The following is a 22,693-nucleotide window of genomic DNA, read 5'->3' on the forward strand; positions in this document are numbered from 1 at the left end:
GCTGAATTTTGGGAAATGGAAGAGACTGATCAGAGTGGAGCTCATATCTCCACACAGTTTCATTAGCCAGTCCTTGGTTCTGACCCTGTCCCTTAGCTGGGGCTATTTCACAGCTCTACAGCTACCTCTTAAAGGTGCTTTATCAACTCCCTGTTGTAGTCCTGCAGCAAAGCAACATCCCACGCCTGTCCACCACCGAAGCAGTGCTTGCTCGTAGTAGTGTGAGCCCTGAAAGTTGAGCTTTTACTCTGCAGCTCTCCCACTGATCCCTGCAATAGGTCTGAAAGTGTGGAACTGGAAAATAAACCCCAAGCCACCAAGCTACAGCTCTTCCTAAAGCATAATGATAATCCTTTGTAGTGTTTGTGATTTGAACTATCACTAACAACTGCATCAGTAGCAAAGACCCTGAAGATAGGCTGGTCACAGATCAGAAGGATATCAGGAAACATGAAGAAGCTCCTTAATTAATTTCTAATCCTTTTTCAGCCTTAATCTTCTTTTTCATAGTAAGATCTGGCATTATACATTTTCTGCACACATGCTTTCTAGATGATGTAGATTAAGTCTTAGGTCTCCGATTTGCTAGAAACAGCATGTTGGCAGGTTACTGCAGCCTCATACTGGAACAGTGCAGGATTATTCTGCCTTGGCTGATATATTCAGCTAAAATATTCATTAAAAGTATGTTTAATTGGTCCAATCATCCAGGTTTTTTGTCTATACTTTTTCTGTGCTTCATAAGGGTCTGCTCGGCCTTTTTGCCATTACTGGAACTGTTTTATTTGTGCATTTATCCCTGAATTAGACTTTGCATTTAGCAGTGCTAGGTGGGTGGTGGGAGGAATTCCCAGTGCTTTCTGGCTGGGGCAAGGGGCACATTTCCAGAATAGGAACAAAAATACTGCAGATTGATATTTTGTCATCAGAAGGTGGGTTTTTTCCTTGGTAGTTAATGGTGTAGTGTCTGCAAATTTATGATGTCAATACAAAAACCAAATGGATAGGCTTCTTATAGTAACATAACAAATACTGATGCAAGAGCAATAGTCACTACTGTCTCCTGTAGCAGAATCGGAAGAATATGAAATATGTTATGTTAGACAGTTCTGTCCCCATAAAATTCTGTGGCAAAATAGTTTCAGGATCCTATAGAGGGATCATAATGGTGGTTTTTTCAGTCCTTTCTAACGAAGTTTCTGGATTTCCCTACAGTTAAACAGGAATTTTGCATGAAGACAGGGAGGTTTTTTAATATGGAGTTAGCCAAATTTACAGCTATCTGGACTATCCTCCAGTCTTGATTCTGCTGATTCCAATAGGAGCAGATGAGGCTGTAACTACAGCAGAGATAGAGCATTCATCCTTTCAAACTCAGAAACGAAGGTAGGTCAGTGCTGACAACGTGTTTTGAATTGTTCTCGTGTGCACTTACAGCACTGCCAGATCCACATTTAGATAAGACTTTATAATCTGTCCCTCAGCCTTGATCAGGAGAAAAAATGTGTTCACTTGCTTGGATGAAGCCTTGCACTGTGGAAATGAAAGGCTGAACATTTACTGAGCATTTTCAGCTGGGTAGAACACACACATTCCTGTGCTTCTGTCAGGATTTGGGTTTCTTTCAGACAGCAAATTACAGAAAGCATTCAGCAATTCTTCTGCAAACATCACAGAGAATAGAGATGCAGAACAGATGAAGGTTTTACCCAGAGGAGCAGAAGACCTTAGGGACCTTCCCACCTGTGCTTAACTTGCTGCAGAGGTTCACAGGAATGGGCAGTACAAGAAAAGCACTTACAGTTTTAACTGTGCTGACTACCCATAGGTATAGGACAGGAAAAGGAAGACCAAACTAACCAAATCATTGAAAGACGAAGGGGAAAAAAAAAAAATCACTTTGCACAATTTGCAGATGAAAACATTCAGATTAACATTTTCCTAATAGACCAAGGGATATATTTAGGATGCCTAGGATTATTAAAAGCAGCCTTCTCTAGTAAAATGTTATGATTGACAGAATTCTGTTTACGCAGCACTTCTGAGAATGAGGCCATGCCTGCTAAGGTGCCTCGATGTGCATAAAGTTGACCTAAATGAGCATTTCTCAGACTTCCAGCATGTGTGGACCACTTCTGGTTCTGTCTTCATGTGTCTGCAGGTCCCCCCAGTGTTCTCCTCTGCCTTGCAGGCGTTCAGCTGCTGCCAGCTGGTGAAGGTCATTGGCAGTCCCCACGCAATCTAGGGCTTAAGTTACGGACATTTGTCACTCTGTGCCTCCTCATTTCAGTGTGACAGCATCATTTGAGGAGCACTGTGCATAGAGCAGAAAATTTTTACCTTAGAAGCTGTTGGTTTGATACTGTTTTGCTTTTGTGTGACAAGGCATACGAGGAATGAAAGACAGGGATTTAGGAGCATTATCTTTATATACAAATGCAAAAGACAACAAGCAACAGTATTTAAACCAGAAACCTGGAATCCCTTAAAGGTGATTTGCCCATAACATTTCTATTCAGGTTGTGACTCAATACCTATTACTATTTTGTCAATTGTCAGCTTGAATATATCACATTTTGTTCAGTAATCCCTTGGTGGTTCTGTTGTGCTTTATCGTCTATAAGTTTATGTTGCAAGTCTTCCTTGTGCTAGGAAAGCATAAGCTGATAGGACAAAATTAAAGAAAAGGGAAAAAAAAAGAATGCTTCTATAAAAGAGCTGCATTACACCCTGAATACGTACCCCTGACAAGACGTGCAAATAAGCACCTGTGTATGTGGGTAATTATGAATCTGCTTTTGGTCCCAGAATGGATTTGTATATGTGTGTGTATATATATGTATATAAAACCACAGTCATACATAATACACGAGCTACATTCACTCTTGAGGTGGAAGTTAGAATACCAAAAATGCTTTTCTATTTTGACCTGACGCATTTGAGGATGTTTGATCCTACATGTATTATAGTCTAAATGTGTGCAAGAATTTTGTAGTGTTTCCATTTGATTTGCTTGCTTAGCAACAGGTATGCTATTACCATATAAACCTTCTGCCCATTTAACCACAGAGTAATCTCAATAGTCAGTCAGGTATGTAAACCTTTCTCAGTGGGTAGACTGAGTGTTTGAAGACACCAGTATATTCCTTAACGCGTGCAAAGCTTTCATACATTCAACACAAAAGGAAAATGAATTTCAACAGTGATGGCAATTACAGGCAACTTTGTAAGCACTGCACATTGATCGAGCCACTGGGTTCCATCACCTTCCTCTCTGAGTAATGTGATTAGCCATAATGTTACCTGGAAGTATTATGTGGACCATCTCTCGCTATCAAAATGATCTAGACCAGAGGTAAGAATGTGTCTACCTGTTGATGGTGAAGTTGCTCAAGTTATTCTTCTGTATGTGAACAAATTAGTTGTTGGATACTCCTTGCAATGAGAAAAACAAGCAAAACTCCTTCTTCCCTTGCCGTGGTGGGTCATCTCCGACTTCAGAAATAAAGCATTACCTTTCTGCACACCTGCTATCTTTTGTTGCCTCCTGCACAATGACAACAACTCTAACCAAAGCTCCAGTTAAACAGTTCCAGCCCTTCACTCAGGGGCATGCCCATAGTTAGGGGCGGACGTTGTTATTAAAGCCATATGCGTAATTCAGTCTGGTGACTGAAATTACCTCTAAAAAGGAGAAATCTACTGCAGAAACTTCTAGGTAGCCATGCCTGCCTGGTTTTTGTATGCAGCAGATTTGGCCCAGTGTCCTTATTGCAAGTGAATGTCAACAGTGGAAGGATAATGGATTAGAGTTCTAGCAAAAACTTTGTGTATAAATTAAGCCATTTGCCAAGTCAGTTGATGCCCTGCTTTCAAGACTGTCATAGCAAGCGATTCTGAGCAGTCTCTGCTTATTAAAAATGGAGTACTAAAATCAATACAGCAATATCTTGTTGGAGAAAATTCAATTTATCAACAGGTTTGTCGTTTTAAAGATGATTAAAGGACTTGTTTATTAGGCATCATCTAGACTTTAGAAATAGTTGGTATGAAAATAATACGACATAAGCCACAATAGACTTACAAATCTTTCAATTACATCAGGGAGTGGGTATTTTTCTCTAAGTGAAGCCCTGGAAGCATCTCCTATCTTTACTTTAAACTACATCAGTCATCAATTCCATATTAAAAACTAATACTGCTCACAGGTTTCAGTAGCTCAGGGGAAGACCGGTTACTCAATCTCTGCATTTAAAGTAGTTAAAAATACAAAGCGTGCTGAAATTTTCATTACTGTCTTGGAAGAAATACTGATTCTGATCAGCAAGAGTTAATTTTTGAAGGCTCCAGTTTAATTTCTGCTTAAGTCCTACCTAGTTATTAAGAACATAAGCACATTTAAAGTGTTTTCCTCTACTGCTGGTGAAAAGAACAAATCGGAGCATGAGAACAAACTCCAAAACTCATCTTCCTCTACGATAAAGAGAACAAGACTGCCTCTACCCTTTAAATAAGATGCTCAGTACTTTTCAGCTTTTCAGCTATAATTTCTCACAGATAGGAAAATGAACACTAAAGTGCACGTGCAAACACCCAGAGTTAGGAAAAATACCGTTTCACAGGCATTTGGGAGCATCCAGCTTCTGGTTTGCATGCTACAGAGAAGGAAAAGATATAAAAAACAGGAGGAAGAGCAATTGCTACTAAACAGGAAGGCTGATCCATAACTGAACTTTAAATTATTATTCCTGGGAAAATAATAAAGATAAATTTGTCAACATTATTGCTTCAACACATTACACATTCTTGAAGCTCTTTAGAACATATATATAAGAAAACACTTCTTAAAAATGAATTTGTCTTATATATGGAAAGTGAGCATCCTACCTAGCCTAAATTGCATTCCTGTTGGAAAAGCATTCGGTCACATGCTGACCTCTAGCTAACTTTACTGCATAACCCTTTTCACTTTTCCTTCTGAACCCTTCTGCAAATACAGATAAATCTGCATTTCGGTAAGCAACAGTGACCAAGAAAAGCAGAGGAGAACCGATGGTAAATTGAGATGATACAAAAATTGGTTTTCTAATAACCTTTTCCAGAAGAGTTCTCACCCTTTCTTTATGATTTGAGCTAGGGAAAAGTGGCTTTCGCTCTGCAGAGAATAAAACACACTTGGGAATGATGTAAAAGGAAAAAAAAAGTACTTCTTGGTTGGTGTCATTTTGATTGCTTGTAAAAAATACTGATTTACACAAGGCCAATATAACCAAAAGATACAGTCCAGAATACATAGAGCTGTACAGAAGATTAGAATAGTGAACAAAGAAGTAGCTCTTCCTCCCCAGCCATTCAGTCCATAAACACAGCAGGTAAGGGGAATGGAAAGTGAACAAACAAGGGAATAAACACAGAATCTCTTGATTTTAGCAGAGAAGTGCTCATGAAGTGAGGTTTTAGGAATGTTTCTCATTGAAAGGGGTTTGCGTGTACATCCGTGGCCTGATGACACAAATATGTAACACCATGTCTAGAAGCATCAGAGGAGGTGAGCTCTGCCCCTGGGCTCTCATGTAGCCTGGAGCTCAAGTTTGTGCTATAGCTCAAATTCCCCAGTGTTCCATCCAGCTTGTGCATTGACTCTCAGACACACTGGAATTAGAGGCATATCAGAACACAAAGATTCTTCTAGTTAAGCTAGAGTTGATAATTCTTTAAGGAGTTCTGTTTCTAAAGAAATGCAGATTTGTGGGGTTTTTAAAGTGCACTGTCAGGGAAAAAAAGAAGAAGAAAATAAGAGTTCTGAAATAGAGTGAAATGTCAGGAAAAGCAAAGAGAATTTCAGGACAGGGATGGTTTGTTTTTCTTTTATTTCTACCACTACGGCAGCTCCACTGTGTTCTCAACATAAAAAAGTACACAAATGCTTCTGAGGCAGATAAAATGAGACAAGTAAAACAGTCCTCTGTAACAGGAACAGTAATATTCTGGAACAGGAAAGCCTCATTTATTCACCTTCTTTAAAGAACTAGAAGCAGAGCAGGACAGAACAGCTCTTTGCTGCTGCTGAGAAAACAGTGAAATATGCCACCAGGCAGAATAGCTCATGATTTTTGCACGCCACTAAGGATTTGCCTTGACACCTAATGAATTTTGTTGAAGTCAGATTTCAGGCTCTCTAAATACTGGCTTCCCTCCAGAGAGACAACGCTCGGGAAATTATTTTGCAATAACTATGCCTTTTTTCCTTGGCAGTGATTTGGGAAGCAGTTTGATATTGTGCAATGTACTGCTGTAAAAACTTGTTACACTGCTGCTAAATCACCTGATAAAACTTTTGTCCCTTTCATGGCTAAAAAGCTGAGCTTTATAGATTCATCTTTTCATTCCAATGACTTACATTTTCAGTAAAGCCATTACCAGGCTTCTCTGGTTACATGACGACTCAGGCACTGTGATTTCCCTTGAGCAGGACTGAGTACATTGCACTGCCTTGGAATTTCATGGCTGGAGTGGCCAGGGAATTTCAGAAAGCAGCAGTGGTCACTTCATTATTTTGGAGGGTTTAAGAAAATTTAACAGAAATTCCTGGCAGCAAATGAGGTAGAGCAATAAAGAACTACAGCAAATGAGGTTTTCTGGCTCTTGTATCATTAACCTTAATAATGGCATGTTTTGATTGTGGTATGAGAGAGATGAACTTTGCACATCCTTTAGCCTGCTCAGAAAACTGAATGCTGCTCACTCCTTCAGACAGCAATCTGATGCTCTGGATACACAACAGCAATAGGTTGTGCTGATTTATTAATCTAGGCCTGTGTGTGAGGACAGATATTTATCTTGCTCATTCTATTCACAAAAGTTAGTAAAAAAAAGATTTTATTTCTGTATGGATAGATACAGATATAAGTGTATAAAGATACACAGATGTAGGTAAAGTGAAACAAACTGGTTTCAACATACATCCTACAAATTTCCATCTGCTGTGGACTCCACTGGCAATCCTCTGGCATTTCAACTCTGAAATCCAGGCAGCTACCAAAGGTCAGTGCACCTCGATATGACTCATTATAAAAGGACTCAATTACACCCTCAGGATTTTAACATATTCCATTTTACATTTTAAACCCATGTCAAAAATGGAAAGAGTCATTTTTCATTTGTCTCGTTTTCTCACAAGTTTGTAGCCTTCTGTACCATTTAGAACCTTTGGAAAATTTATGTAAGCCTTCTGATTTTAGAAAGGCAGCTCTTCTGCCATCCCCTTACCAGAGACAAGAATTATCCTTAACACAGTTTCTAATGCAGATTCTTCAAACTAAAATCTCGTTACAAGACTGCTAGACTGTATTAGGGTAATGAGTTCTCCAAGCCCCAGTTATTCTCACAATTACTTATTGACTTAGCCCAATTCTAAACTAAGGTTAATCAACTAAAACGAGCACGCAAATATAATTTTTCCCTCTTTCATGTAACGCTAATAACTATGTCACAGCCCAGGATGAGACTTGTCACCAGTGGTAAAAAGGTGGCTACAGACACACAGGCGTCTGAATTGCTGAGCTTAGTTCTGCAATCCCACAGCTCTAGGTTAGCTTAGAACGCCCTGGAACATCCTTTTTAAACACTAGAGCATGACACCGGCACATGACACTTCACAAGGAACTTGAGTTCTCTGCTAATAAACCAAAGTCAGTCCAGAACCTACCACAGTGAAAGCCTTGGTCTTCACCGAGCCATGTCTGAGCTTGGAGAAGTAATAGTATTTATTAAAAGAAACTAACCAACAGTGGTCTCAGCATGGAGACCAAGTCCCATTCTACATACTTGGAACTTCACATCATCCCTTCACCATTTTACCTAGCTGGACATGCCTGCGATTGTTGCTGCCTTATGTGCTGGGTAACTGCACACTGCATGGTTCTTGCTGTACATGAAGTCCCTTGAGGTCACATTGCAACGTAACTTGTTCTCACAAGTTCCTCTTCCACACTTCAGTTTGCCTGCAAATACTCAGGCTCTAGGTTTCAAGATACTATGAGGCAGAAGTGGTGAACACTGAGATCTACTCTGCTTTCCTACAGCAAAACATTCTTCATTCTTTCTTTTTTTCACCCCAAATGGCACATAATGGGTCCCTCCATGCAGGAAGCTTTCAGCATCAAGGTATGTCCCCATCTTAAAAATCCTTACTGGTCCCTCAGGCCTTCAGCCAGCACTGGTGGAAGCAGATCCCTTGCCCAGTCACAGAAGCCAGTTTTTCTGCTTGACTGTCTCAATATAAAAATTCAATGAAAGCTCCAGGATTAAATTCACCTGCTACAATATGTACTACTAGTAAACATACTACTAGTAAATGCATTCCAACTACTAAATGCAGTTGCAATGTTCTAGATTAAGGACAGCACGATTTCACTCTGAAGCTAGCATCAACACGCACAGCAGTTATTAATGCCAGACACAGTAAATTTGGCTGCATCTAGATTAGGCTTCCTAGTTACTAGCAGCCAAAAATCACAGCATTCATGGAGTAGTGGGACCACAATAAAGCACTTTATTGTGCAGTGTGTGGCATAGACTCTGAGCGGGCATTACCAGGCCTAGGAGCAGTTTCATTCATTCACATCCTGTGACATACAATTCTCTCAGACAAAGCACGACCTTGTAGGCCCTCTATTAAAAGTGCATTTTGGGCACAGAACAGCGTATACATTTTGAAACACATTATTTTGATCACTGAAAACTGACATGTTGGGCTCATTAGCCAGGAAGCCCGAATATCTCATTTATGAGCTTTGCTCCAAGTGTTTTTACAGGTCAGTCACTAAAGGAAGTAAACAGGCAAAGCTGCAGAGTAGTGAGTGGGGAAGATTCTTAACTGAAAGTGGTGCTTTAAGAAAAAAACCCACATCATGCCATATGCTGGTACATGACACATTACATCAGGCACGTAAATGGGTTAATTGGACTCATTAACATCATTTCCTTCTTAGAATTTTTCAGCTAAGAAGATGAAAAGATGATGTTAATCTTTACACTTCTCTTACATTTTACATTCTTCACACAGACCTTTTTTAATCAAGTATTGATGATAATGCCCTGTTGTTCTTCAAAGCCCAGCAATTATATTGCAGCTCCCTCCCAGTGAGTGGCACTGTATCAGACCTCTGGTATTTCCTTATCTTTATTTCCCTCTCCTCCACTTTTTTTGTTTTAGAAACGCAATATAAGATCTATTGGATTCTTGCCAGAAAAGGCACTTTGGTATTTTCCTTATCTGATGGCACTCAAGCAACCTGCTGAGCCTGCATCCCTCATGTGCTCACTTGTAGGCTTGAGTGATGCAACTTACCCCACGATTCCGTCCCACAGCTGAAACCGTCACTTCTGAAGCTAAAGCCATGGCTTACACTTGCGTCACGCAGAAAGTGATTGACTTTCTGCCTGGCTATGGAAGTCCTCGTGGTCTATAGGTACTAGCCACATGGGATGGGTCAACAGTGCTCTCTGCTGGCAGTAAGAAAAGCTTGCAGGAATACAGCTGCAAGTTGCTTTACAATCACCTTCAAAAATAAAGCCCGAAATACTTTGAGTATGGGTCTGTGTTAAAGTCCCCGAGACATTTACAGGCTAATCTATGGATGACCGTGATTTACAAGGTCAAGAAGCATGCTGTGCATTGCAGACATGATTCGGAGAATAAAGGTGTGCCAGCAGCGCTTCCACAAATTCTTTACATGCTGTTCCATACAATGGTTAAGCATAAGGATAAAAAATTAAGCATAAAAGCAGGGGGAAAGTATTATGAAACATAACTATTCAAATGTACAAATGCTCATCAAAAGCACTTAAACAGAACTGAATGCTCTGTAGAAAAAAGTGACTTAAAAACCATTTAAAAATTCTTATCTACGTATGTACACACAGAGAGGCTACTTTAGGATAAGGATAGAGCTCTCAAAGTCTGGAAAATCTATAGAACAACTGTCTCCTAGTTGATTAGATCAATCTCCTCTTCAAAACAAGACTTTAAAACCCAAAAATGCCTGTTTTAAGCAACTATTAAATAACTTAGAAGAATACCTCTGTAAAATAATGTTAGTTTCCAGCTTGGGTCCCCTCTAACGAGAGCTAGAAAATTAAGACAGCAGCATAAAACTACTTGTAAAACTAACTGGCTGTCATAGGCACAATATTAGGAAAACAAATGTTCTTGTATAGCCACTGCTCTGAAATAAGGGAATGTAATTCTGCTGCAGAGAGCCAAGCCTTAGTCAGGTTACATTTGAAATTCTAGTTTGGTGCAGTGCTTTGTCACAGTCCCTAAAGTCAGATTTCAAATTGCAAACTTGCCCTGAAGTCTACGCAGACTTGGTTTTCAATCCCTGAAGCAGTCTCTGCTTTGCACAGGAGAGATACAAGGTACTTACTACAGTACGATCCATTTAAACCAATGAGGATGGTATTTTATATCACAGAATATGGTCTGCTTGAGATACTATGAACCACCACCAAGAAAACATTAAATGATAAAAACTTGCCCAACGCTACCCACTGCTATTGCCACATGGATACTGAAGAGCAGGAACCAAAGGCGATGACAAAGTATGTGGCATTAGGAGTTCAGGAGCTGCTGAAGTGCCCACTCCTTGCGCCTGCAGCACTGTGTTCCTGTTCTGCTGGAATACAGGACTTCAGGAGGAAAACATGGAAGCTAAGTAGCAGATGATCAAAATCTGGTTATTGCAGGACACAAAACTAGGGCACTATGGCACCTTAAAAGCCCTCTTCAGTCTTTGTTGATTTGCTTCCCTACCAGCACTAGGCCTTCTTTGGGCTATATCTATTTTTATCCTAAAGAAAAGAACATCCAATATTGCAGATAAGATCCAAGGACACTGCAGCAGGCAGCCATACACAACTGATTTTCTTGCTTCCTTACATTCAGCGCTGCTCCGGTGGCAGGTTCTGATGTTCTTGGAACTAATGTTCAGACCACTCTTAGTGGAATAAATCCAAAATGCACTATTTCACTGTTTGTAAAGGCCCCTATGAAGCAAAGGACCTGCGCTACCCCTTGAAGAAAGCTGACACTGAACTGCTAACATAGCATGGGATTGAAAGGCAAAGAATTTATCTCAGCTCCTTCTCTTTTCCTCTTGTAGTCTCTGCTTCTGTTTCTAGCATGTCTTTGCCCTGAAACAGACTTCTTTTTCCGTCACTTTGAGCGCTTACGGGTTTGAAGGCTATTTTAACACAGACTGTAATGTAAAGATGTAGGCCACAAAGGAAGTTCTGAAAATACTTAGTTCAGGACTAGTTGTGGAATAAAAGATGAAGGGAACAAGATACACAGTTAAGTAGGACACAACAAAAATGCTTCCACAAATGCAGGGTGTTAAAAAAGCTCATTAGAAAAATGTGGTTTGGAATCAGGTTTGGGTTTGAGGTTTTTTTTCCTTTCCTAATGGTCAGAAAGGTCTGCAGAGTTTCAAGCTAAACCTGCATCAGAGTATGGGTTTAGTAGGTATGCATTTTCTGTTAAGTTTGCTTGTGTTTCACCTTTCAAAGAGCAGAATTGGGACTTCTTTGTGATTACAGTTACAGACCACCAAGTTATACACAGATACCACATGAGTATTCAGATCTTACTTAGAAACGTAGCATAGAATATATTAGTAATGTGTGCCTGTGTGGCTGTCTTGCATCAAGATAAAGGGAAAGAATAATGCTGCTGGGGAATTATGTGCACAAAGCTCTGTGAAGTAAGAATTAAAAGTAATGAGATTAAATAGAAAATAACTACATCAGGAACATGTTAATAATTTAATTAAAGTCTACCAAAGTTGAAGTATTTCACAATTAAGGTTGAGGCCCATCAACATGATCTGTTCTACTTAGGGGTTTTGCCACAGGTAAAATTACCTTTTGGAAAAAGTTTCTCAATGTATGAGGTGAATGGGATCAACTAAAACTGTGGCATGACTGACCATGTTGGACTTTGCTGGTTTACTCAGACTGGCTTTTACTGACATTTTAATACATGTTTACAGCAGTCTAATTTCTAGTACATAAGATAAATGTGAATACTGATCCTTTTGAAAAACAGGAGGACAAGATTTAGTGCTCTTTTTTCCCCCAGTTTGTTTGCTGTGTTTTCATCTATATAACTTTCAAGTCAAACAGAAACAGAGAACAAAAGGGTTCCTTAATAGCAGAGCAAGAAGCAACACAAATGCCATCAGCGTGAAGGACTTAGCACCAAAGATTAGTCTGACACATTAAAGAAATAGGTTTGTAGATCTTAACAGACCTTTTATATTATCCTTTTAAACTACTCTATAACATTTCATCCAGTCCACAGAATGGTATAAAAAATAAATACTATGCTTTCTGGAGTAGCAGATATTGGTGGCTGTGCCAGGCAGAGCCAGCATCTTCCCCACAAGGCACCCCAGTCTCCGTACTGTTTATCTTGTAGGAGGATGGACAAAATACAGAATACCCCCTCACTAACTCCTGTGCCTGTGACCTTTTACAAGACCACATGCAATTCAATTTTCACAAAACCAACTCAGTTTGATGTTCTAAAACGAGAGTGCACCATCACATTAAAGGCTGAGTACCATAAAATGTGGAAAATACTTCCTGTATCGGTAGGTTTGCATCTGAACCTTCTTTTTCTCCAGTAGCACACAGATCTAAAAGGCAGTACATTGTTTTCTGCCAAGACCAAGGGAAGACAAGCCTTTCTTTCCTTACAATGTTTTTTGCATGACACTTTCCTACTGAGTATAATGCCTTTGTGGACCTGGAGCTCACAAACAGAAGCACTTACGTGATACCATGTCCTAACAATTGAAAATGGTTATACCTGAAACGTACACTTTTAGAGATGATATAGTACCGGGTTTGTGTATAAACCAGACAATATCCTGAACTGCGTAGCATTATGGGGGAAATTCCCATAATCAAGCACAATCTTGGCAAGTCAGGAAGTCTTTCGTTCAGATATAGAATGGTTTGAGTTGGAAAGAACCTTAAAGCTTATCTAGTTCCAGCCCCTGCCACAGGCAGGGACACCTTCCACTAGACCATGCTGCTTAAAGCCCCATCCAAGCAGGCCTAATCTAAGCAGACAGCAAACTTCAGATACTTCTGTTTTTCTTGTAATAAGCAAATGAGCCTAGGAGGCATGCCCAATAAAAGCTGCTGGTAATGGTGGTGTATGTTGACACTCTCAAGAACAGAAATGGCCATGGGCATGTCCTGAATCTCAACTGGTATATGTGGCTGCTCTTCCCTTGGTCACACATTCACAACAAGAAAACTAGTGCTTCACTTAAACCTAAAACAACAGATAAAAGGGCAAGACCTTGCATTTTTTGTATTGAAGATCCTGGGTTTTGTCCTTCCGGGTGACAAGTCTGAGTGCCCAAGCAGGAGGCTTTTTATAGTCTCCCTTGAAGTGTTCATCCCTCCCTGCAGCTCAGAAATGAAGTGTGTCAGCTACCTCAGTTCGTTACTGGTGTTCTTCATCTGCAGCTACGCAGGGAAATTCAAAAGAGCCAAGACAATCTCATTACAAGCACTGCATTTTTATGAAGGGGGAAATAAGGAAGACAAATGTACTCCTGCTCATGAATTTGCCTCTTCTCATTTCCCCTCACTGCTCTACAGAGTTATTTGATTCATATTAGGAGTTATTTGGGTGACTTTTACCTTGAGAGAGAAAATAATGGTAACCTAATTTGAGATTTGTACCAATTTAAGTAAGAAAATGAATTTGGAATATTTTGCATGGTTGCTAAATTTAACTGAGTGTTCAGTGAAGCATGAGCTTCCAAATGTGAATGAGTAAGAGGCTTTAAACCATTTTCCCCTATTTGTTTTTAAACTGCATTTGTTACTTACGATTAGCAATTTTGTATCATTCATATGCAGTGTACTGAAACTGAATTCAATAAACTGACCTTCTTCCCCCTATTAAGCTCAACTTGGTATTTAATTATTATGCATGCAAAATCAGGCAGAAAAACTAAGGAGCATTTATAAATGAGACCCTTGTGGTTTACGTGCACTGAATAGGAATATTTGTGTTTATTACTTTTCATAAGAAAATTATTACTGCTTATTTTGAATGGGGAATAAACCCAAAAATAGAACATCTGGATCAAAGTTTAAAAGCCACAACAATCACAAAAGTCGTTGAATCTCATCCGTTTAGTTCTATCGCGCAGTCTGCTCCATGTAACTTTTTACAAGCTACTGTGCAAGAAAACAGGTCATTTAAACTCAGTGATTAGTATTACAGATAAAATGGCACTGCAGCAATGTTAATTACTATAGTACTGATGTAGCATAGGATATAATACATAATAGTTGTGTCTTTAATTTTAAATTGAAATGCAACAAAGCATATTATTGCTACACGTCCTCTTCTGAACGTAAATGAATGTTATTCAAGTGCACCATTTGTATCCTTGCAGAATGTTTTGAAATAAATCACAATTCCACTTTAAGTGGCATATTTCACTTCCCAGTGGCATAAATTAAGGAACCTTTTGCATTAGGAACTTTTCCTATGACAGTGGAAATTATGACAGAACTATATTCCACGTGAAAAATCTCCACCATCATTTTCTTTGTCATTCCAGCAGCTGTAAATCTGTTTGCCAGTGAAGCACAACATCCAGTCTTTTTAAAAATAAGATGAATCTCAAAGAGCGCCGCAGCTATTTGAGGTGTAGTAGGAACTAGGGATACATGATCAGATTGGAATTAATCCTGCATTGCTATAGCGAAAATATCTCGCAACTGTAAAGAGACTTGTGGAGGAAGATAGTGACGGTTTTCACCTGCAGCTCCAGCAGGAGCAGGGCTCCCTGTTTATGAATAATTAATTATAGCTGTGCTCTTTGCAGCACCTTCACTTTTGGATAATGTTATAAATATGAAAAGGAAGGGAAAAAAAGTTAAATTTCAGATTTGCTCAAGCTCACTTAAATAATTTATGTCAGCTGAAATGTTCCCATTTTCGGTGCAGGAATTCTGTAATGAAGCCATTATTCAGACCTTGCATAAAAAAATACTCTAAAAGCCTACTTATTTAGAAGTGTAATAATCCTATTCACTGCAGTAGCCATGTGCCTCTGGCTAAAATGTGTACATACAGATTTAGCTAAATATTTGAATATACAGTGTCAGACTCAAAGCAGAAGTTGAAGTATAACCTCAGGTTGTGTATTTCATCTCACAACAATAAGATGTGTCACTACATTTGAATGAAGGGGTGTAAAGAGCAAAATCTTGAAGCACATAGAATTAGTTTCTGGGATTTACAAATTCTTTTAAATGCTTTTGTTTAGGTCAGTGGGACGATGTATAACACAGGGAGACACGTATCTCTACGATTAGACAAAGAGCATCTGGTCAACATCTCTGGAGGACCGATGACATACAGCCACCGCTTAGAGGAAATCCGGTTACACTTTGGAAGTGAAGACAGCCAGGGATCAGAGCACCTCCTCAATGGGCAGGCTTTCTCTGGGGAGGTATGTCAACCTACTTGGAGTTACAAATGAATTACTCGCTTTCCATTTCTGCCGGAAGGTATTTGCAAACTAATTCGTATTCATAAAATATTGTTTCCCTTTTTCCATTCTGAAAATCAGGGAATTGCTTTCGTTTTTGTTTTTGCTCCTGCACTGCAGACTGTGTGACTCACATCTAAAAATGAAACTGTTGTATGTATTGTCTGCATAGACACCCTATATTCTCATATATGCTACTTACAAAGTAATCAAGTACCTTTGGGTGGGTCCTTTATATCTGCAGTAAGCACAAAAGGTTAACCACAAAGTAACAGTAATAGTGCTTCAAATTCTTATAAAAGTGCTATTTTTGCTGCTCACTGGTGTGATACACTTTATAATGAGCATCATTCTGCTTTTGATTCATGTAAAAATAAGATGATAATTAATTTTAGAGATGGTTCCACAGAAGTCTGTTGGTATGCTCAAGAAATAAAGATAACTGTACAAGTTAAGCCCTGGTAGAACTGGTACTTGCTTTGTACTTTAAATACAGGCCTGCAGTTGTCCCAAGAAGGACAATCATTTTATCATCCTGATAGCTAGTGCAGGATGGCCCATTACTCTTGCTGGATATATTTAGGCTCACTTATGGAATTTTTTTTCAAGATGTGTAGTAGTTTGCAGACTTTCTGGTAGACAAAGCAGACCCTTTCCATTCTTATCATGTAGGAGCATTTTTCCATAGAAGAGACGCATGAGGTTTGTGGTACCCATCCTTGTTCAGCACGTGCCACATCTATGAACTACCTAGCATGCAACCTTACTCCACAAACCTTAACAGAGCAAATAATGCTTCAGAATAACTGTATATTACTGTGGGGATTATCTTGAAAGACACCCCAGGTATCCCTGTTACCATTCTTTCAGAAGACCAAAATGAATACTTTTTCATAATAAATCACTTCTTTTCTTGGAGATGAATAATCAAATTACCATCTGTACTATCACAGACTCTGGTGATGAGTCAGTTAATGCATGGCATTTTCTTTGGCACTGTGCAAGAGCAGTTACTTAAAAGTAGGAAATGAATTGCAGAGTTGTCAAATGATGGTAATCATTTGTTTTGTTTTCTAAGCTACGTAGATGTATCATATACGTATATATATAATAACAGCAGCTTTTCCATGAAATTAAACAACTGGCTTCTGGTTGCGTTTGTTGAACTCTATGATAAGTGAACATACAAGGTATAACTCCTTTAAGAGCTGAAAGTTCAGGATGCTGTAGTAAATAAGGTCTTTGCTTTCCTATTCAGATTTACAGAAGAGCAATATTCAAACAAAAGCTGACTGACCAAGAAAGCAGAAATTTGTTTGAAACATACCACTGCACTTGGTATGATGGATCAGCATCATCTCAGATCTTTTTGAAAGAGTGATAGATTTGTCGGTTGTAGACTGTAATAAAAGGTAGAAATGTAAAGCACTAGTTTGTAATATTCCATGTTAATACTTAACTAGGCTCTTCTGGTTTTGACAGAAGGAGTTTTGAAGTACTATTAGTATTTGTTATTTGCTAACAGAGACCTCAGGTTTTTCGTAATAAAAGCAGAAAACCTAGCTAAGTGGAGCCGCTGTCAGTCAGTTGGTCATGCACAGCTGGATCTGCATATATGCAGGGTTCATCCAGTTACCCGAATTCTTCCTGCAGTGAATAGGAAGAGGTTAGCATCTTCAGAAGATGAGCATTCCTGATAGCCAAAGATGCATCTCTTAGCACAGGACAAATCACTCTATGGAGATACATCTCCCTTGACAACAGAGCAGAGACAAACAGCTTAGACTGATGCCTGCCTTTCAGGTGGCAAGATGGATTCTGTCCTTTGAGGATGTGTTTTCCAAAGTTTCAGACAGCTGTTTTGGACAGCTGGACAGGTAAGTTCCAATAAGGTCAAGTACTAATTACTAATTTGAACCTGCATCTGCACAGTTACGTCTTACTTATAAAACACATGTCATTTCCAGAGTACAAACACAGATTCAAATTACTCATGCTGAATAGATGGCTGCTGAATAGGAGGACTGCAGCTGGTGTGTTCTTGATTCACCCGCCCATACAAGTGTTGTCTGTATAAACAAGTGATTTTCAGCTGTCAGCAGTGGAAGATGTAATGTCTGCAGGTTCTAGCTACTATAGTAAGAAAACTGTAACGAGCTCACTGACTTTATGATAGAATACATGTCTTTGTAATGTCACGTATGCTTTCAAGACTGTTGCTGCTAATTACTGTTCAGTCCTGCATTGGATAATGCTGTCAAAGGAGATGGGATAAAGAAAAATAACTGCATAAGTGCATTAGTTTAATTTAGCTAGTGCAGGTAAGAATAGCAATGAGTATTTGCTGCCTTGGGTTTTAACAAGCATAGGCAACCAGAGAAAAATCATTGCAGGGATTACATTGTCTTGACTGCTAATGGCACACTAACTCCCCTGACACTGCCTTGTTACTGCTTCTCTTCGTGTTGCCCAAACCCACTATGGGTTTCACTGTTTTGCTGTGGAAACAGTTCTCAAGGATGAAGTTTACCAAGAATTGTGATCTGCTCCAGTAGATCACAATCAGATTATTCCTACTCCTCCTTCCCTCCACTTCTGTCCTCGCATTTTCACTAGGCTCTCCAATACATGTTCAAGTCAGCACACTGCAGAGAGAGAAGGGGAACATGGGGAGAGGGCAGGGGAGAGAGCAGTACCTGTCCCCCACAACACTGGCAGACTATTAGATTGGTTCAAACAGACCAAAATTAAATCCAAGCACACATAAGGCAAAAGCTTTTAAGCAGCCTCAGTGTATTTTGAATCAGCTGCAATGTTCTTTGCACATCTGGAAATCCCACCTAACATCCATACCAAGCAAGAAGTTTGCTCTTAGGGCCTTCTTTTGCCTAGTGAAGATGTTCTGTGCAAGGGCAGGCACTCAGAGCACCAGAGTGCCCTGGAGTGGGACCATCACATGAAAAACAATCTAGAAACAGTAAATTGTTTCAACACATACTGTGGTCTGAATGATACCGAGAGGGGTTCTAATTGCCAGGCTCTAACGTTTAACTAGGTGTTAAAGACTGTCAAGAGAGATCTCCACAATAATCTGGTTACCTTTCAGCCCCTAATTATCACTTTGGTAGGCAGAATAACTGAACTAATGCTTGGACAGTTTCAGTGTAAGGGCTTTAAAAGTGTGTATCAGATTATCATCGGTATGTTTGGCACTGCTAACATGTAGAGAAAGGCAGGCTTTGGAGTGATTAAATAAATAAATTGAGCATTCCCTTGTCCCTCTGATACATACTTGAGTGTGTTTAATTCCCTCCTCTGTTTATAAGCATCCTACTGTATTATAATGATTAAAAGAAAATCTCTGCTCAAGCAAAGTCTCCAACTAAGACCAGTCATATGTGTCTGCTGCCAAATGTCTCTATGGAAAACAGCTTTAAATGCTTCAGAGTTCATATCATTTAATGAGAAAGACCATCTTTCCTTTCAGACAGCAGCACTACAAAATACAGCGGAAATTACCAGAGTTCCGCTGTTCAGGCAGTCTACCTTGTTAAAAGAAAAGGGTAACAACCTCCAAAAGGTTCCTGATGAAAATGGGACCCTTTAACTTTACCACGTGGCAAAGCCATAAAAATCTGTACCATTTTCTTTTCCTAAGCAGAAAAAAATGAGAAATGTGCTGCGGGAGACCTGCAACCACTTTATGGCTGTGCACTGCAGCAGCCTTATCAGTGCAAAGGCAGGAAGTCAAGGAGCTTAATTATTTGGAGTTACTTTTCACTAACTCAGTGACTGAAGACTTTGAAACAAGAGACCATGGTCCACAATGCATGAAAAAATAGATTTCTTCTTCTCTGCCCACCAATTCAACCTTTGGAAACAGAGATTATAAACACACATCCATTTCATCTGCTGCATAAGAAGTAAAATGAAAAGCAGGAGAGTGTCTAGATAAATGAATACATATTGCAAGCTGTACCACACATTTTGGAACTGAGATTTACTTAAAGCCACTAAGAAAACCTAATAAAGTACAAGAAAGTGAAAATCAAAGGGGGAAGCTGGAAAGTCTGAAACACCATCCTTCTACTACTGCGGTTTCTTGGACTGCAGGCATATTCTATGTGAGTGGGGAGCTTCTAGCGATAGTAAAGGATTACTGATCAGAGAGATCAGTGTTGCAAATCCAACTTGGGATATTTTTAGAAGCAGGCCTGTCACATAGACAGCCTATGAGAAGCATCCAGCCAGCTGGAGTAATTTAATCCAGCCTGCTGCAGAATTAGTCTGAATTGTTAAATCAGAAGCAGCGGCTCTGTCACTGAGACCTGTACACCTCTGACTGGCCTGCACGGTTCCACATAGCTTCCCCCCAGATCCTAGTGCTGGTATTACTAGTACAAAAAACCAAACCAACAAACAAACCCCATTTTCACTGGAATGGAGCACTGTGCATGTACTAGGACTTCAGTTATGTTGGCAAAACAGAACACGTCATGGCAAATCAGGGTGCCAGAAGACATAGCAACAAGACAGCCTTCAGCTCCACTCCCAGGTGATGTTTGGCTCAGGACTCCAACCTGCTTTCCTAACCTGCGGGTCAGTTCAGCACAAAAGCCCTTGTTTTCTCTGCACAGTTCCCTACACATACTAAATCTTTAAATTCCTCTTCCAGGTATGGTTTTCTTGTTCTTTTCACTACAGGTACAAGGATTTGTGAGGCTAACATGGCTTTCCATTGAATTGTGCTAGCACATAGTCCTCCCTCTTCCTCAGGAAAGGAGCGTTACAGCAGCTAGCTCTGCCGCTGAGCAGAGGACAGGATCCTCCTGCTTCTTTCATAAGCACATTCCTACAGGTGGTTACAATGCCAAAGCAGAGGTAGCTGATAGCCAGCCCATGCTATGCACTGTAATGCTGGCACTCCTGCAACAACTTGCCAAAGGAAGTTTGAAATGCAGGTCTTTCAGGATTATATTTTGGAGACTTTGTTGGAAATTATGCAGGTCACTTGTAAGTATTTTAGCGAGAAGTTAAGTTTACTGTACTCCAGTGCTTATTAATGCTGAAAAATAAGCCTCTGAGGAAAGTACCAGATGAGGGAACACATGTCTAATGAATGGGTGGTTTAGTAAAATCTCTATAACCTTCAGATTAATGTTCAGCTTCAGAGGAGAAAGTCAATAGGATAATGAATTAAATGGCTATAGGAACAGAATATAAATCAGGAAGAGGTAGTGGTATTGTCATTATAAGGAGATGATTCACACAAGTAATTCCAAATCAGTGGGAGATGAACATGTGCATTAGTTGCATGAATGCATCTCTGTCCACCCTCAAGTTTACAGGTGGCTTCACCCAGAATTTTATATCCATATCCACAGAAAGCAGAGCTAAAGTCCGAAAGACACTTACTCATCAACACATGCTTATTGTGTTGTTCTAAACCAAAATCAATTTTATATTTTAAGCTAAATGGGGTTTTATTGCTGCTTAATATAACAGAAAAAAGGATTGAACAGTTTATTAGCACAGACTGAGAGATATTCACACCTGACTCTCATCTGGTAATTTAAGAGCTCTGAATCATCCATGGGGAAATGCCTTTCCACTCTATGTTGGTTTTATAAGGAAATGAGGCGCTTTAATGGTGATATGTTTTAGTAGCAGGCTGCCTGCTCTGTCTCCTCTCTAAAATGACATGGAAATGAAATGGCTGCCTCTCCCTATGGGCAGCAGAGCTCTTTGGATTGAAAAGCATGGTCCATAGGAAAAAACAAAAGCATTGTCCAAGGAAGCTCTCTGCTGAGATAATCCAGCAGCAAAGCTTGCAGGGAGGTGTACATGGAAACACAGTATAACAGTATCACAGTATGCCAGAGACTGGAAGGGATCTCAAAAGATCATCTAGTCCAATCCCCAAAACCTGTATTACTTTGTAATGTCAAACTTACTAAAAATGTTTAAATGTTTCCAAAATACTTGCCAGAGAAAAATATGATTGATCAAGATTATAAGCAAGAGTTTTGTTGACTAAAGAGTCATTAAGGTGCTCAGGCTAATACAACTGCTGTACCTGCAGCAGCAATTAAATAGTAGGTGACAATAGCAGAGTAGAAATGCCATAGGGAGATAAGAGGTAATGCTTTAATTTACTGTGTATTTTGCTGTCATACATGTATCAGATTGTTCCAGAACCACTGCAGGAGGTAATACACAACAATTAACTAGCTTGCAGGGCAGCCACTTTGCTGCAGCCCTGCAGGTTTGCTCAGTACCAGCCTTCTGCCTCTGCCTGAGTCGTTACAATGGAAATGAAGGACAGAAAAGTTTGGGGCATGTAGTGACTGAACAAATAATCCCCCAGTGGCTACATAGGGATATATAAAGGGAGAAGCTGCAAAATATGAAATATCTTCAGGTTTCATGAGATATTGCAAGTAATTTTCTAAAATCTAATACTGAAAATCAGAATGCCAGGGTTTATTTCCCAGATTTCTCATATTATTTGGTTCTGCCCCTTGTGTACTTGTATTTCTTAAACAACTCAAAGCATCCGAGTTAGGCACATTTAACTGTTACTTCGCTGATGGGTAAAAAATCAGGTCTGCAGATAAAAATGCAAACTAATTGCTGTACCCAATTCCATTTACCTTATTTCATGTTCCATCAGCTTTTTGTAGGGTTTTGGGTTGGGGTTTTTGTGGCAGATTTTCAGCATTATATGCACTTACATGAATTATGGACTGCATTGTGGAGAGAGGAGACGACAGAGTGATTCCTGGAAACCAACAGCTGAAGATGGGAAAGCCAGGCAGTAACTGAACCGTCTTAACATCCATGGCTACATGGCAGCCATAACAATTGTAAAGTACCAGTCAGAATAATGTGCTGACATCCGGATATTTTGTAAGCAGCAAATGGGCAATATTTAAAATGCGATCCATGTTTCTTATCAAGGAAGCCTCTCCTTTTGAACTGCTGTATTGGAAACCACAAGAAAGATTAACTTTCCAGGAATATGGAACAGAAATTTTTGTGCTGTATTTTACATCAAAACGCAGTAAACTTCCTACACGGGCTACGTGCTAAAAATGCAT

The 22,693-nt window shown here is 39.6% G+C and overlaps 1 protein-coding gene and 1 long non-coding RNA gene across 6 annotated transcripts in view; one reads left to right on the forward strand and one right to left on the reverse strand.

The window, feature by feature from the left end:
- Nucleotides 1-22,693, forward strand: part of CA10 (carbonic anhydrase 10) — a 192,750-nt gene that overhangs the window by 133,541 nt on the left and 36,516 nt on the right. For both annotated transcript variants that reach the window (XM_061455427.1, XM_061455426.1), the window contains one exon: nucleotides 15,369-15,554. In XM_061455427.1, coding sequence (XP_061311411.1) covers nucleotides 15,369-15,554 — 186 coding nt within the window. The remainder of the gene's footprint in view (nucleotides 1-15,368; nucleotides 15,555-22,693) is intronic.
- The window catches only part of LOC133270333 (uncharacterized), a 195,832-nt gene that overhangs the window by 65,818 nt on the left and 107,321 nt on the right, over nucleotides 1-22,693 (reverse strand). The window lies entirely within an intron of this gene.

The sequence above is a fragment of the Pezoporus flaviventris genome, unplaced genomic scaffold, assembly GCF_033815535.1.
Source record: "Pezoporus flaviventris isolate CSIRO_AGI_PZ_B2104156 unplaced genomic scaffold, CSIRO_AGI_Pfla_v1 ptg000020l, whole genome shotgun sequence".
NCBI classification, from domain to species: Eukaryota; Metazoa; Chordata; class Aves; order Psittaciformes; family Psittacidae; genus Pezoporus; species Pezoporus flaviventris.